The sequence below is a fragment of the Notolepis coatsorum genome (genome assembly GCF_963971535.1).
Source record: "Notolepis coatsorum genome assembly, chromosome: 15".
Classification (NCBI taxonomy): domain Eukaryota; kingdom Metazoa; phylum Chordata; class Actinopteri; order Aulopiformes; family Paralepididae; genus Notolepis; species Notolepis coatsorum.
In genome coordinates this window covers 78,573,978-78,591,398 of record NC_140179.1, presented here as the reverse complement: position 1 = coordinate 78,591,398, position 17,421 = coordinate 78,573,978, and the positions used below count along the sequence as shown (strand labels likewise).

Genomic DNA, 17,421 nt, shown 5'->3' with positions numbered 1-17,421 from the left:
GTTTCCTGAAGTGACGTCACAGCCGTGCTAGGTGCTAGCGTCTGATAAGCTTTTAGATTCGGCTCATTAATATGCACCTGTTGTCCTGTTGTGACGTCGGCGTTTGATACGCTTTTTTGATTCGCGCATGCATGTTATTCGTGCATGGACCTTTTTAACTCTTTCAGAGTGGCATTTCCGGTGTCAAATGGAAAAAAATAAATAATGAAATTATATACCAATGATGTAAACTACCCATAATTGATCAGTAGGGTTTAACCTAGAGGTTGGGCTTTAAGGATCTTCTGACTGACTTGGAACTTCCTTAGTAGAACATGGTACAGTAAGGCGCGTGTAGTGTAAACAGTGATTCGCACCCCCTCAATGTACAGCTGTGCTATGTTGTCACGCGAAATGACGTTATGAATAAAAATGCGAAATAACATTATATAACGTTGCATTATATAACGTTACAATGTACAGTTTCTGACAGCTGGGCTGTGTTGTCACGCGAAATAACGTTATGAGCGAATCTGGTAGTTGTTTTGATAAATATGTTGTGTATTCTAGCGATTCGAACATAACATTACATTTCCGCATTTCCGCGAGGGACCTCTGCCGCGCTGCAACACACAGACACACAGAGCGGCAGGCGGCGATAAGGGGGCGTGCTAGCGCGCGGCCACGTGGGCGTCGTGGCCAATCAGAGAAACGCTGAATGCAAGTTAGTTACCTTAAGTGTTCACGCGTCCAGCACGAATAATGATGGAACACTGCGATTCAAACCCCTGAAAAAAATCAATAAATAATAAACTGTCCACAAAATATATATATAAATAAAAAATACACTTCCTTATTATAGTTTTCTTTGTATATTTTGAAATGTAAAAGTTATTTTCATATATATAGTTTTAATGCACATTATGTATAGCTATCGAGGAGGTATACACAGACAGCTTTTAACGGCAAAACAGTATAAAAGAAAACGTGGCATTATTGGCCACGACACTGAACCGCACACACACAACACACGCACACACACACACACACACGCACGCACACACATACACAACACACACACACACACTCCCACACACACACACACACACACACAAACACACACGCACGCACACACACATACACAACACACACACACCCACACACACACACACACAAACACACACATACACACACACACACACATACACACGCACACACACACACACACACACACACAACACACGCACACACATACACACACACACACGCACACACACACACGCACACACACACACACACGCACAGGCTACTGTCTCTATACACACTTCTGTCAGCGAACAGGTTAATACGCCGAGGCCAAGCAAGCTGCCGGCACACGCACACACACACACACATACACACACACACACACACACACATACACACATACACACACACATACACACATACACACGCACACACACAACACACGCACACACACACATACACACGCACACACACACAACACACACACACACACAAACACACACACGCTGCGCACTTACACACACGCACACACACACACACGCACACACGCACACAACACACGCACACACACACAGCGCAGATTGGTCTGTTCCATGGGGGGGGATTTCGGGTCCATGGAGGGGGGGGGGGGGGGGGGGTTGATGTGTTTCGGGGTGGTTTGTCTGGAATGGTGAGTTAGTGTGGTTTGTTCTGCTCTGGGAGGGGGGGCTTGGGGTGGTTGGACAGGAGAGGTGAGGTTGTGGGGTCTTTGGATACAATGAGGGGGGGGGGTAATGTGTTTCGGGGTGGTTTGTCTGGAATGGTGAGTGGTGTGGTTTGTTCTGTCTTGGGGGGGGGGGCTTGAGGTGGTGAAGGTGTGGCTGGACAGGGCAGGTGAGTGGCGAGGGGTCTTTGGACACAAAGAACAATGACAGATTACAAAGGCACCTCCCTCAAACTGAACAGTGACATCTCCTTAGCAAATGATCTCAATACCTTCTATGCGAGGTTTGAGGCTGTGAATAACAACACCAGCCTACAAGCCACGGCAATGGGGGGGGGGGGGGGGGGGGTCTGCTGATGGAGACTCAGTGTTCAGGGTAACAGAGCATGAGGTGAGGCGGACCTTTAAAAAAGTGAATATCAGGAAGGCAGCAGGACCGGACGGCATCCCCGGCCGCGTCCTAAAAGTCTGTGCCGACCAACTGGCCCCGGTATTCACTGACATCTTTAACCTGTCCTTAGAACAGGCTGTCATCCCCACCTGTCTGAAGAAGTCCACCATCATCCCTGTACCCAAACAATCTACGCCCGCTTGCCTCAACGACTACCGCCCCGTAGCTCTCACCTCCATAGCCATGAAGTGCTTTGAGAAGCTAGTGAAGGGCTACATCTGTTCCTCCCTCCCCATCAACCTGGACCCCCTGCAATTTGCATACCGCCCTAACAGGTCCACGGAGGACGCCATAGCCCATGTGCTGCACACAGCAGCATCACACCTGGACAAGAGGCAGGGGAACTATGTGAGAATGCTGTTCATCGACTACAGCTCAGCATTCAATACCATAGTCTCCTCCAAACTCATAGCCAAGCTCAGGGACCTGGGCTTGAACTATGACCTCTGCCAGTGGGTCTTGGACTTCCTGACGGGCAGACCCCAGGTGGTAAGAGCAGGCAACTGCACCTCCTCATCCATCACGCTCAACATAGGGGCCCCCCAGGGCTGTGTTCTGAGCCCCCTCCTCTACTCCCTGTACACACATGACTGCGTGGCACAGCGGAACAACAACACAATCATCAAATTTTCTGATGACACAGTAGTGGTGGGCCTGATCTCTGCCAACGACGAGAGGGCCTACCTGGAAGAGGTAGAGAATCTGTCACAGTGGTGTCAGGAGAACCGCCTCTCCCTGAACGTCAGCAAAACAAAAGAGATGATTGTGGACTTCAGGAGGTCGGGGGTCAAGGACTACAGCCCCCTCAGCATCGACGGGGCACCGGTTGAGAGATTGAACAGTTTCAAGTACCTCGGAGCCCACATATCCGAGGACTTGACATGGACCACACACATTGACAGTGTTGTGAAGAAGGCACGACAACGCCTCTACTTCCTCAGGCGCCTAAGGAAGTTCCAAGTCAGTCAGAAGATCCTTAAGAACTTCTACTCATGTACAATAGAGAGCATCCTGACTGGCAACATCACCTCCTGGTTTGGGAATAGCACTGCACAAGACCGTAGCAGACTACAAAGAGTGACACGTTCAGCCGAACGCACAATTGGAGGGGGGCTTCCCACCCTCCAGAACATTTACAACAAGCGGTGCAGGGGTAAGGCTAAGAGAATCATCAAGGACTCCAGCCACCCGAACAACTGCCTCTTTGAACTGCTGCGGTCAGGCAAGCAATACCGGAGTTTTAAGGCGAGCACAGAAAGACTCAGAAGAAGCTTCTATCCCCAGGCCATCAGGCTGCTCAACGAACAATAAACACTATGCAACAACCATCAAATGCACACAGCACACACACCCACACGCACTCACTCACTTAAACAAACAACACACTGCAGCACCCACTCTCCACACTTTAGATCACCTAAACACACCTTACACTTTATATTTATTGGTAAAGGATTTGCACTACAACTCGTACACCTTACTGTAAATTGTACCTAAATTGTACCTCATCCCATTTCTGCTCTGCACTATATAGTATTGTATATTAGTACATTGCATAGTATTGTATGGTAACTCAGTTACTTCTATTCTGCATCGAACATTGTACATATGTCTATACTGAACACTGTGACCTCTATTTTTACTTCTATTTTACATGCTATACTATTTTTTTTCATACTTATCTTGTCTAGCACAGTCTCTGGAGCGTAACAGTAAGAAGCATTTTGTATAAAAGTATTCTGTACTTCTATATGACAACTATTAAAGAAACTTGAAACTTGAAACAAAGGAGGGTGGGGACGTCTTTTGTCTTCATGTTGGTGGTAGGAGATGATGAGTTTCATTCTCTCACACTGTAAAGGAATGTGAATCACTACCCACTTTCAAAACCACTCTCAAGGAGCACCTACGGGAGACTGCAATTCGAAACTGGCCCCTGTAAATGTCCAAACTCAACCCCCTCCAATGTACAGTTACCCCCCCCCCACCCAACCATCTCCAATGTACAGTCCCCCCCCCCCCCACCCCACCTACCCAACCCCAACCTCCTCCAATGTACAGTTTCTTCCCCTTCAAATACTCACTCTTTTTAGACTCTTTTTGTATCACAAACAGTACTGTATTTGTAAATCTGGTATGTCATAAATGTATAGATGTAGCAGTACTGTCTATCTATCTGTATGTCATGTATGTCATATATATGTTACGATGAATTGAAAATGGGGGCCCCTGATGTAAACAAGACGAAAGTCTTTCTCTGGTCTACATCCCCTTAACAATTGTGTGTATTGAGCTGTACTGTATTGTACCCATTCTGCAATCTGTTAATAAAGTTTTCAATCAATCACTTTGACAGAAACATACACAACAGTCACACAGAAATGTATGAAAACAGTTAAAGATCTAAAAAAAGAACAATAATAATAGAGATTTAAAAATAAATTTTATTTATGCCATGAAAATAAGGAGTATACCTATATAGACAATTATACGTGACTAGAATGTATATTCATATTTTGTAACATCCCAGATTGAAACTAAAGGGATAGTCCATATTTTTAAGAAACCTGTCTAATTGTCACAAACCGGGAATCGTTTCACTACTAGTGCAAGTCATTGAAAGGACTGTGACAAATCAGACAGGCCTCTTTCATTTAAAAGCACAACAACAACAACAACAACAACAACAACAACAACAACAACAACAACAACAACAAGAGAGCCTTTCTGTGTGGAGTTTGCATGTTCTCCCCCCGTGTTTGCGTGGGTTTCCTCCCACACCTAAAGACATGTCTGCTAGGTTTCCTGCCATTGGCGTTACAACGTTAGGTTATGACTATAACCAAGTTCTGTTAACACTAGTGAACGCTCAGCGTCTCATGCATATATCTCGCTTCAGCATATATACACTGAATACATTTCAAAATGTACCTTTAAATGCCAGCATTCATCTGGCCACACCCCCATCCGCTTACCTATATAAGCAGGGGTGGTGCCACACACTCATCTCCTTCCCAACAAATTTCACCACAATGAAAAATCAAGGGCTGCAGCGGCGTCTAGACGCAGAGCGTCCACTAGTGTTAACAGAACTTGGTTATAGTCATAACCTAACGTTCTGTATCACACTAGCTCACGCTCAGCGTCTCATGCATAATAGGAGCTGAGCGGGAGCTAGAAGCTCGACAAATGTACCCTGCTGAGGCCCCCCACAACCATCAGATCAGGGAGGACCGAGCCCCCCCGACCCCCCCTAATGGAGGGCACCCCCCCTATTGGGGGCTTCACGGGAGGGCGACGGACCCGACCGTGCGAAGAGGCACTCAAGCAACTCAACGCACAGGGTGAGCAGACCGTGGCTTGACCCCACGACTACACACACGCACAACCCGCATGCCACCCGGGAACGAACGGAGGGAACAACCTCGTTACTGCCCCCAGAATCACGGGGTCAAGGGCAAACCCAACCCCGTGGCAAGGCCGTAGCAGCGGAGCACGAAGGAAGACCCAGACCCACCAAAAGGACTGGACCCCCTGGAATGGGGGCCCGGAGAAGTCCATGATGCCAGCATCAAGACCCCACCAGGTGGGCACTTAGTGACCCCGCCCCCCACATCGCCAGCGTATTCGGACAAAGGCCCCTCAGCCGAGCGTGCCCTGTCCCCCCAATAGTACACCGCCTGGCACACTGACCCTGCGGAACAGGCAGTCAGCATGGCCGTAAGCACACAAAAAAGGTTAACCAACGGAAGCAGGCAGCGCACCGGGGAAAAACCAGGCAACAGGCTGTTAACCCTAGCCTGGAGACTGCGGACGAGACAGGCGCCAGAGGGGACAGCTGAACACAGCCGCCCCGGTGGAAGGGGTGTAAGCTGGCGGTGTTGCATGACCAAGCCTCCATTTAAAAAAAACCCACCCAGAGGGGTTGAGGCAGAGAAGGCTGACACGATTGGCAGACGTCATGAACGTGCAGGGGCACCCTCAACCGGTGAACCCGGGAGTTGACACTGCTCCAACACACCAGGGAATCAACCACCTTGGTGTTACCCAATGCGGTGGTTGTTCCTATAACCCCTCAAGAAAAAACTCCAAAACACACCTGCGGGTATACACCGGCTATACCGCAGTACAAGTGTTTCAGTTTTTCAAAAAAGGGTTAACCCAGGCCTACGGGTCGACGAAAACATTACTTCGGACCGGGCCCGGCGATACGGGAAGCACAGGGTCACCAGAGGAGGTCAAAGACCACCCCAACAGGCCCCTCTTCGCCATGCGTGAGAGAGGAGCGAAAAAGAATGGAGAACCAGCCCCAAGCACACCGTACTTGGTATTCCCAGTCAGTCACCTGTTTACAGAACACCCCGAGCTAGCACTATACGTGCGTCGGGACACACCCACATCAATGAACAGGCTATTTAGACCTGTCATTGAATCCCCAAGGCACCATGGGGAACGACAAGAGGGGTGTGACACTTCCTAACTCCAACTCTTTTTAGTAGAAAAGAAGGAAGCACCAACAGTATGTATCCCAGTCTACACAGCCGGGGGTAAAAACTGTTCACATTTTTACATCCCACCACCCTCCCATAGGAAGGAGACGGGAATCCCCAGAGAGACTTCCCACGCGAGCTGTACAGATTGAAAAGAATATATTGCACCTTGAGCCATGTAAAAAATTGGATTTAGGGCTCTCCGGGGAGGAGGCACTGAACCCATACACACTCAATAATCGAATTGAATCGAATACATACACAATAGAGTAGGACTCCTTCTAGAGGGTCCACTCACCTTGACAATCTGAGGAGGAGGCTCTGTACTCTGAAGGAGGCTCCCTCACATGGAAGGAGGAGTCCCAACTCACAGAAGGCCCGAATAGGAGCTTGGTGAGGAGGAGCCCTGACCACCCCCCGAAACAGATCCATCACATGGACCTGAACAGCACACGGAAGTCCTACCAACAGAGACGCGCACGGTGACGTACTCTATGGCGGGGGAATTTCTGCGGTGCACACGCCCAATATTCCAGGCCGTGTGACCAGGAAACTCCCTCCCCCCCCCCCCCCCCCCCCCTCACCCTGTAACGTGCCGAACCGCAACGTGACAGGAACCTTGAAGGACAGGTGGGTTTACCCCTGACCAACAGAAAAAAGGGGAAGGAAAGGTTACCAGTTCACCCCTTTACGACCCCACACCCATGATACGATGTAATGACAAAAAGAGAATATGACACAGTCATAATCAGCTCTATGAAGCGTCTGACAGCGTCTGAGCTAACCTGCTATCTGATTTTTACTAAGGAAAAAAACACAGAATAGAGAGGGCTCTTCAAGAGCCCCGGTACCAAACTTACACATGTGCTTCTGTGGCCAGTCCAACCCAGTTGTAGGTCACATGACACACACAACCCATCATCACCTACAAAAAATGGCAAAAACACTCTACAGAGGAACGCCGTTTTTCATAATGAGAGAATACATAATTCTCGATTAGTATCGGCCACAGGCCTTGCTAAGCACACACGAAAGCGACCAAACAATCTTTTCTTTTAGGAAAATAAAGTTTCTCCAGCAGTTTTAGCACAACCTCAGCAATCAAGCTAAGGGTTACATCGCATCCCTACCACACAGAGACACAATGTAGTGCAACAACATGTCTGATAGGAGGATGAAGAAGTCCCCAGGGAACCGGGGGGAAACACAATCCTCCTACTTTACCCTTAATACGGCCAGTTAAAACAGGAAAACCTGTTAATATGTGAACACACTGTTCATTGTCATTACAGGCTGAGAAAAGAACATTCTTTACTCATTTGTCACTAAGCATAGCTTTATAGGTTAGTTAACCCCCTTAGTTGTGAGTACACGGTACATATAAACACACATGATGTTTCTCAACACAACAAACCAGATCATTTTCACATCTGAAACAACAACCCGATTTGCACGGAGAAGCTAAATACCTAGTGACAAGACAATTCACACACAACTCGCGTCGTATCCTAAATGTAGTGCAGTAACACTCATTTTGGAAAACATCGTTATTTACAAAACATTTAGAAGGGAAAGCCAGAAAGCCAGAAGAAGTGTACAAGGTCTGGTCAGACCTGGCCTACCCGGAGCGTAGATCAACGAAGTGCAGTCTCAAGACACCGTAGAAAACACAGCCGTCCTGTGTTGTTCGATCTGGGCAGCGTCGCCGCTCCAACCCGTCGCTACGGTCCCCTTTGTTGACGCAGGCTTTGCCGTCCTGGCCCAGGACAGGTTCGACGAACATCCTCTGTCAAAGATGACGTCGTAGTCAAGAGTGTTTAAAACATGTTATAATCAAAGCACGTTCAACAGAGTAGCATTAAGCTAACGGCCGCTCCAACCGTCGGTCGCTACTGCCCCTGCCCGCGAGACGCCGAGCGAACGGCGCACGCGACCAGAGTGGAGCTCGCGGCGGCGCGCGAGGAGCCGGAACCACCCCGCGCTGGGCCTTGGCCGATAGCAGCAAGCTAACGTTTCCTAGTGATCACAGCAGGCTAGCGCCGCAGCTAACAGCTGACTGGTTAACAGTAGGCCCAACCTAGGTAGGCCACGCAGTGATCACAGCAGGCTAACGCCGCAGCTAACAGCTGACTGGCTAACCGTAAGCTAAGCAGCTATCACCTGAACTTGTACACAATGATATAACACTCACCCAGACAGGCCGCCGTTCTGAAACCCTCCTCACTTTTTAAGAGAAAAGAGAAACAAGATGTTAACACAGTTTTACAACGGTGATTTTACCAACACCCGACGGAGCCAGCACAATACCCAACTGGCCTGTGTAGCTGACTTTGAACACAGATCTTCCGCTAAAGAACATCTATGCCCATATCTCCTCGTGAGGGAATACTCTCATTTGGCTATGAAAGATGGGGCCTTAACACGGTGACAGAGAGATATCCACTCGTCCAGAAAACACAGGGATCACCAGTGTTAATGGTCGTGGCCCACTAGTCAAACTATAATGGGCTTCAGATCAAGGTCTTCCGCTGCTGCCCAAGAGGCTGAACCAAAAGACCTTAAACTGGGGCCGGTGTTCGTAAACATTGTCAGTTAGCCCCCATAGCACTAACAGACAAGTGGAGCCGCAAGCAAACAGTACTCACCCAACCTGAAACCCACCGCTTCTCACAACAGCGGCGCGTCCTACAGTTCAGCTGTGTCCTGAAAGGTTTCACCCCAACCAACACAGCAAGGAACTGCAGTTGAGAGGCATGCAGCGGCGTGCTCCCAATACGAAAACCGGTGGAGGATTTTTAGAATGATCACCATCTTCCAGACACTCCAGTGACGAAGACAATATCGCCGTATTTTCTCGAAAATAGTGAGAGAGAAAATAAAGATATGATGTCAACGTATCTCCTTGTTCTTCCTTTCCCCGTAAACATTGCTTTTCCAGCCAATATTTTTCTCCACGTCAAGTGGGCATATAGCAACACGTTGCTTGTGATGAAATTTGAGAAGGAGATGAGTGTGTGGCACCACCCCTGCTTATATAGGTAAGCGGATGGGGGTGTGGCCAGATGAATGCTGGCGCTGGCATTTAAAGGTACATTTTGAAATTTATTCAGTGTATATATGCTGAAGCGAGATATATGCATGAGACGCTGAGCGTGAGCTAGTGTGATACAGAACTGGAGTCCGTCCCCGTGACTGGCTGCCCACTAATAGTTAGGATGCACTGTACATTTTTTTTGTTTTTTTCACGGGAAATTCACTGTATTATTTTACAGATTACTTTTGTTTTTCTACGTTAAGTGTAAATTCCATAAAAATACAGTAAATTACCTTTTATCAAAATATTAACCATTAAATAAAGGTTGTAATCTGTAAATGTATTTGATTTTACTGTAATTTGACAGTAATTATTTGTCAACCATTGATGCCAGACATTTACCGTTTTCTTGCAGCTTTTTTTTCTTACAGTGTGGGTTCCCCCAAGGGGATTCATTAACTTAGAATAACAACAATAATAATAATAATAATTATTATAATATTAATAATAATAATGGCTGCATTTCTATAGCCTATACAGCGCCTTTCTAGTATTTTACTGCCCAACGCGCTTTACAATTGACGCATAGAGCGTTAGTACAGTTCTCAGTACATAGTTGACAGCAAAGGCTATGATGCGGCTCGCGTTGGGGTTTTATTATTACAGTAAGGAGAGATGTTAATAGCTGAATGGAAAGAAGATGTATTTGGGGCCATCGTGCACCAACACAACTGCTGCCACGTATGAAGGGAGGAGCGAAGGAGTCCGACAGACAGACAGGGAGAGAGAGAGAGAGAGAGAGAGAGAGAGAGAGAGAGAGAGAGAGAGAGAGAGAGAGAGAGAGAGAGCAGGCCAGCCATCCCCCTGCTCTCTCTCTAGTTCAGGCTATAGGCCTGCGTGCAGGGGAAACTATATACTCAAACTCATTTACTGTTAGTAAAAGTGAGAACAATTATACTAAACTCAACATAATGTGACCAGTAGCCTATAGTCTATGACTGGGGGGATGCTGGACCATGTAAACAGTATGTAACTGTTGCTATAATAATGGACTATAGATGAAACGCACCTTCTTTTACATTTATTGTTACACATTTCTTTGGAAAGATATGTTTCAAGTTTCTTTATTAGTTGTCATACAAAAATAAGAAACTTTTATATGAAATGCGCTTTTTTTCTGTTTCTTAGTTAAAATGCACAACAATCATGCACTTTTTTTTTTTTTTTTTAATCATTGTTATTGTTATTATTATTATATAACGTTATGGCAGTGTCGGCGACCGACCTCATTGCATCATGTTAATAAAGTATATAAGAAGTCATTATGAACATATAGAACTGGTTGTACATGGACAGCCCCCCCCCCCCCTCAATGCACAGAGCCCTGCAGGAGAGACACGACGCGCTCCCTGATACGCTGCCTGTATAAAGTGGGACTGGACTGGGAACACTTTCATCCACAGTGTCCCACACCAGACTCCCAGGACGCAGCGCGTAATCATCATTCATCCCCAAGCCATCCAACCTCTCGCCGAGGTCCCGTCCCACTCCCAGCAACGATGACTGCGAAGAACAGAAACAAGAGCAGTTCAAGCAGCGATCAGAAGCCGTCTTCACCACCACCACCGAGCCACCAAGATGACGTGGCGAAGAAGGTCCAGAAAGCAGCAGTAGTAACGGGGTAACCAGTGGCCCCCCGCCCCAGCAGGGCCGCCGGGGTCGGGATCCAACCTCAAGCTTATAGCCGCTGTCTGTTACATCGTGTTGGTAGCCGCCGCGGGTTTTGCAGCTTTTTATCTGCAACAAGTGCTGGAAGAAGTCCACCAGGTCAGCAGCAACAATGAAGAGAGCACGAAGAGAAATGTGGCGTTGACGCGTCAAATGGATGGCGTTCTCCAACAGGTAAGGACTGGAGGCGCACACACACACGACACCAGGGAACACGGATACATCCTAATTCTGATTCTGATGTCAAGGACAGGAGATAAAGATAGAGCCCGTACTGATTGTAGAGTCGGGCAGGGCATACGGTTGACATTGGGAATCGCTAGGCTATAGGCTATGTCTCTCACATTTAACAATGGTAATTATGAGAGAAACTGCAAAGAAAATACGCCCCCCTTTCTTCCACAGACAGACACACACACACACGTCTTCCATTAAAAAGTTTGATGAGTTGGCACAAAGTCCAGTTCTCTCTGTGTTCACCAATGTTTTTGATAGCATAATCATTTCGTTGTACACTTCATTTTCATGTACTCTGTCTGTACCTACTTGTACATGCTGGCATTAACTTGGAATAGAATCATTACTTGAAATAGAGCAGACTCTAAAACCCCATAAGTTACGCTACCTTGTTCCTTCCTGATTCCACATTCTTCCACATTCATTCATTAATTTTCCTTGACATTCACTGTGACATACCTATCCTTTGTATGCACATGTGAGCTATGGTTAACATGTTCTGAACCAGTTTAAACTGGATGCAGGAAGTACCATAGTACTCCAGCATTTCCTTTAGCCACACATCATCTTACACGTCTCCTTACATTGGTTTGGTTAAGTAAGGAGACGACTTGGCTATTCATTTATGTAATTCTATAGGTACACATATCCTTCAGGCATACAGTATGTAGATTTATATTATACAGTTCAAACATTGAGTCATTGGCTGTGAGCACACCCCACAAAGGTATGATGTAAAATACATTTCAGTGTAACCATGACTGAATCAATGTAAACTTGTACCCCCCCCCCCCCCCACACACACACACACGCACACACACACCACCCCTGCATGTAATTTCTCTCTAAATAGATGTTAGCCATTGGTCACTATTATGATGATGTATATTGATTTGAATGAAAGAAAATTCTTTTCAATCCAGAGTGAACGGTGTGTGTGACTTATTTCCGCAAGTGCCAATGGTCTCCGTTTCTCTTCATCGTTAGAGATGAAGATCTTTTTTTTTTATCCACTTTTTCTCCCATTTTCTATATTTTCTCCCATCCCAATTTCGTATCATCCAATTCAACCCTCCCCTGTCACGAACGCTGTTCTTGCCTCCCACAAGCCGGCTGCAATGTGGACTAAGTCATACATAGCACAAGTCCCCTCCGGTACTTGAGGTAACAGCAGTCGCATCTTTTCACCTGCGCAGCTCGATCTCTCAGTGGCGAGGAGTAACGCGTGGGAGGCTCACGCTGCCCCCGACACTTCCTGATTCTACTGCGCAGGCGCACCAACCGACCTGTAGGAGTCGCTGTCCACAACGCCCGATCCCCACCCATCAGTTTCCCACCCTCTAATACTGCCAATTGTATTAGTACGGACGACCAGCCAAACTGAAAACAATGTGGAGAGCTGATTCGAACATGCGAACCCAGCGTCTCCACATTGGTGGCGAGTGCCTTGCCCACTACACCACCTAGCCGCCCAGAGATGAAGATCTTTACGGTGATGTACGATACTAATGTTTTTACATTTAGTCATTTAGCTGAACACTTTTATCCAAAGCGACTTACAAGTTCTGTACGACAAGTCATCAGGAAGGGTACAACTCTATCAGCTGAGTAACAATGTTCATCAAAGTGTTGAGTGCTACAGTGTAGGTTAGTTATTAGGACAAGTGCATGATAGTAAGGTTAGTTAGGGTTAGATATATATATATATATATATTTTTTTTTTCAGATAGTGGTTGAAGAAGTGCGTCTTTAGACGACGGCGAAAGATTGGACGGGTTTCGGCTGTCCTAACTGGGGTGGGTAGTTCATTCCACCATTGTGGGGCAAGGACCGAGAATAGGCGACTTCTCTTTGATGACCCTCCCGGAGCTTGGATAGGAGTAGGTCTGAGGCGGCCAGAAGATGCAGAGCGTAGGGTTAGAGACCATTGGCCGGAGGTAGGCGGGAGCGGTTCCCTTTGCCGCACGGTATGCTAGGTCGAGGGCCTTGAAGCAGATTCGTGCAGCAATGGGGAGCCAGTGCAGGTCCCTGAGAAGTGGGTTGACATGGGCTGACTTCGGTAGGTTTGAGATTAGGCTGGCCGCTGCGTTCTGAATGAGTTGAAGAGGCTTGGTGGCGTGGCCGGGAGGCCAGCTAGCAGTGCGTTGCAGTAGTCAAGGCGGGAGATGACTGTTGATTGGACGAGGAGTTGGGTGGCTTCTTTTGTCAGGAAGGGGCGGATCCTTCTGACGTTGCTCAGGAGGAATCTGCAGATTCTGGTTGTCGCTGCGATGTGAGCGGAGAAGTTCAACTGGTCGTCAAGGACAACACCAAGGTTCTTGGCGGTCGGGGACGCGGTCACAGCTGCATTCTCGACTGTGATGGAAAGGTCGGTCAGGGGGGAGGATTTGGCCGGCAGGTGGAGCAATTCTGTTTGGCTTAGGTTCAGTTTGAGGTGGTTGGTCGTCATCCAGGCGGAGATGTCGGACAGACAGGCCGAGATCCGCTCAGAGACGTGGATATCTGAGGGAGGGAAGGAGAGGAAGAGTTGAGTATCATCGGCATAACAATGATACGAGAAGCCATGAGACGTGATAATGTTACCCAGTGATTTAGTGTAGAGGGAGAAGAGAAGGGGTCCTAGGACCGAGCCCTGGGGGACACCCGTCCGCAGGGGGCGGGTGGCCGACAGGGTCCGTCTCCATGACACTTGGTAGGTAGAAATGAAGATCTTTACGGTGACATACAATAATACTAATGTTTTTTCTCTTCCGTGGTCGGACAGGTGGAGTCGCTGAGGAGTAACGTGGATGGGCTGGAGTCTGCTCTGGGCATCACCCGGGTGGAGCTGGAGGGCGCCACCAGCCGCTTGAGGAAGGGCGAGGTGGAGACAAGGAGGGTGGAGGAGGCCCTCCATAAGCTCCAGAACGATCTCCTCAGGACCTCTCGGAGGCCATCCGAGAGGTCAAGGAGGGCGGCGAGCAGGACTCCTCGTCCCTGGAGAAGGCCGTGGAGGAGCGCCTGTCCGAGCTGAGTCGCTCCGTCGCGGCGGGCGTGGCGCAGGTCACCGAGAGCCAGGGCGAGGCGCAGAGCCAGCTGGCCGACTTCAAGGCCCGTCTGGACGAGATGGAAGACCCGGCGCTCGTCAAGCGGGAGCTGTCCGCCGTCGTCGACCAAGTGCGGAACTCGGCGCGGCCAAGCGGGAGGCCGAAGCCTCGACCGACTCGCTCCGGGAGCAGATAGGCGCGGTGAGGGCGGAGCTGCAGACCCGCAACCAGGAGGTGGTGTCGCTGTCCGAGGAGGTGGGCGCGGTGCGGTCGCTGGTGCAGGAGACCGCCGGGAGCCTGCGGGAGTCGGTGGCCGGAGCGGAGGCCGGCGTCCAGGAGCTGAAGGATAAAGCTCAGGCGCTGGAAGGTGGGTTGGAACAGGCCGCGGAGGCCCTGCGGAGCGTGGAGGGGGAGGCCCAGGAGGCGTCCTCGCAGGCCCAGAGCAGATCCGAGGGTCTGGAGGTCAGAGTCAAGGCGTCGGAGGACGGCGGGGAATCGTTGACGGCGTCCGTGTCGGAGCTTGCCTCCAGGGTGGAGTCGATACTGGCCAAGTACGACTCCCACGAGAGCACGCTGGCCGTCCAGGAGCAGGCCGCGGAGAAAGCCAGGAGCGGTCTACAGGGAGAGCTGCAGGCGCTGCGGAGCAGCCTAGAGGAGATGGAGTCCAACGCGGCGGCTCAGACCAAGCTGTCTGTGGAGGACTCCGGCCTGGTGGGTCAGCAGGTGGAGGCGGTGGAGAAGAGACTGGCCGACCTGGAAGGCAGCGTGGACGCAGGCAGCGAGACCCCGCAGCAGCTGGAGAACCTCAGAAGCTTGGTGACCGGCTTGGAGAACAAAGCGGCCAAGCTGGAACTCCACGAGCAAGCTATTACTGACCTCCAGGGGGCACTGCAGAAGACCACCGATTCACTAGAGGCCTTATCCAAAGCTCCTAACAAGAAGAAGAAGTAATTAACAATGTGACATCACAATACTCAAACCTCCTATTGACGCACACATGGACAATATTAAAAAAGCCCCTTTCTGGCTATCACTGACTCTTCCTCGTTTCTGGGATAGGTGCTAAAACAAAGTGATGTTGTTTAGAGCTCCACGGATGATGTCATACTGTTGGTTGCCTTTTTTTGGGGGGTATTAAGGGGAATGGACTGCCCACTCTCCTCTGAAAAAATGCTGCTATGATGCCTGGATTTCCCCAAGGGGATCAATAAAGGAATATCTTATCTTCTCTTATCTGAAACAAAACTGGGATAGTGGGGGAGGTTAAATATTAGTTGACCTCAGATAAAGTATATTTGAGGGGTAAGCAGTGAGAGAAAAGGTTAACTTGAATGTTGCGAGGTAGACTGGGTTGAGTCTGAAGGAAAAGGGAAGTAGTGGACTGTGAATTTAAATCAAAACACTCATACTGCACTGTAGGTTTTGTTTTTTTTCTTATTGTTTTGTTTTCCATTTTGTTTTTCCACCCCCGAATGTTATTGATGTGTTCATTTGAATATCTGTGCCGGCGCTTTTTAATATTTTTTTCTTCACAAAACACAAATACAAGGTCTTTCACCAGCCTGCCATGGTTTTACTGATTATGTTTTGTTACAAAAAACAAATAAAAATGAACTGTTCCTACACATTTGCTGTGCAGACCTTTACTTGTCATATGTGTAAATTAAATGCTTTTCTCTTAACAACTTCCACCCAGTCGCCATTTGTTCAAATTTGACCAAGCTGTGCCTGACCCCCCCCCCCCTATAGCCCTGCTGGCCAGAACCCCCCCCCCCCCTCTCCTATAGCCCTGCTGGCCTGAACCCCCCCTCTTATAGCCCTGCTGGCCTGAACCCCCCCCCCCCCCCCCCTCCTATAGCCCTGCTGGCCTGAACCCCCCCCCCCCTCCTATAGCCCTGCTGGCCTGAACCCCCCCCCCCTCCTATAGCCCTGCTGGCCTGAACCCCCCCCCCCCCCTCCTATAGCCCTGCTGGCCTGAACCCCCCCCCCCCCCTCCTATAGCCCTGCTGGCCTGAACCCCCCCCCCCCCTCCTATAGCCCTGCTGGCCTGAACCCCCCCCCCCCCCTCCTATAGCCCTGCTGGCCTGAACCCCCCCCCCTCATATAGCCCTGCTGGCCTGAACCCCCCCCCCTCCTATAGCCCTGCTGGCCTGAACCCCCCCCCCCCCCCCCCCTCCTATAGCCCTGCTGGCCTGAACCCCCCCCCCCCCCCCCCTCCTATAGCCCTGCTGGTCTGAACCCCCCCCCCCTCCTATAGCCCTGCTGGCCTGAACCCCCCCCCCCCCCCCCCCCTCCTATAGCCCTGCTGGCCTGGGTCAAATCTCACCTGAACCTCATCATCAAACCTTTATTTAACCAGAAAATAAAAACCCATTGAGACGAGGTCTCTTTTTCAAGGGTAATCTGGCGAGCACAAATTATGACAAAACATACATAACAAGACACAATACACATACAGTAGACTACCATACAACCGGTATTTTAAATGAAAAGTCAAATTCAGTTAAAAAAAATACAAGCACAATAAAACAATAGCAATCAACCAACATGTTTTATTCAACAGGAAAGGATTTCCGATATTTTTTGTTTAAAACAATACAAGGAGATCGGAGAGGCCAGTTTGAGACGTGTCTGGAGGTCATGCCAGGCCCAAGGACCAAAATAAAACAGGCTTCTTTTACTTGCCTCAGTCCACACAGGCGGTATTTTAAAGTGCATCCAGGTGCTGGATCTGAGGTTGAGCGAGT

General features: G+C 49.1%; 1 protein-coding gene across 1 annotated transcript; it reads left to right on the top strand.

The window, feature by feature from the left end:
- The first annotated feature begins 11,108 nt into the window (after window positions 1–11,108).
- Window positions 11,109–16,299, top strand: ckap4 (cytoskeleton associated protein 4). Its single transcript, XM_084330877.1, is given in 4 exon segments — window positions 11,109–11,585; window positions 14,413–14,566; window positions 14,569–14,799; window positions 14,802–16,299. Coding segments are annotated over 4 exon segments (1,230 nt in total). The 5' UTR covers window positions 11,109–11,564; the 3' UTR covers window positions 15,626–16,299.
- The last annotated feature ends 1,122 nt before the right edge of the window (window positions 16,300–17,421 follow it).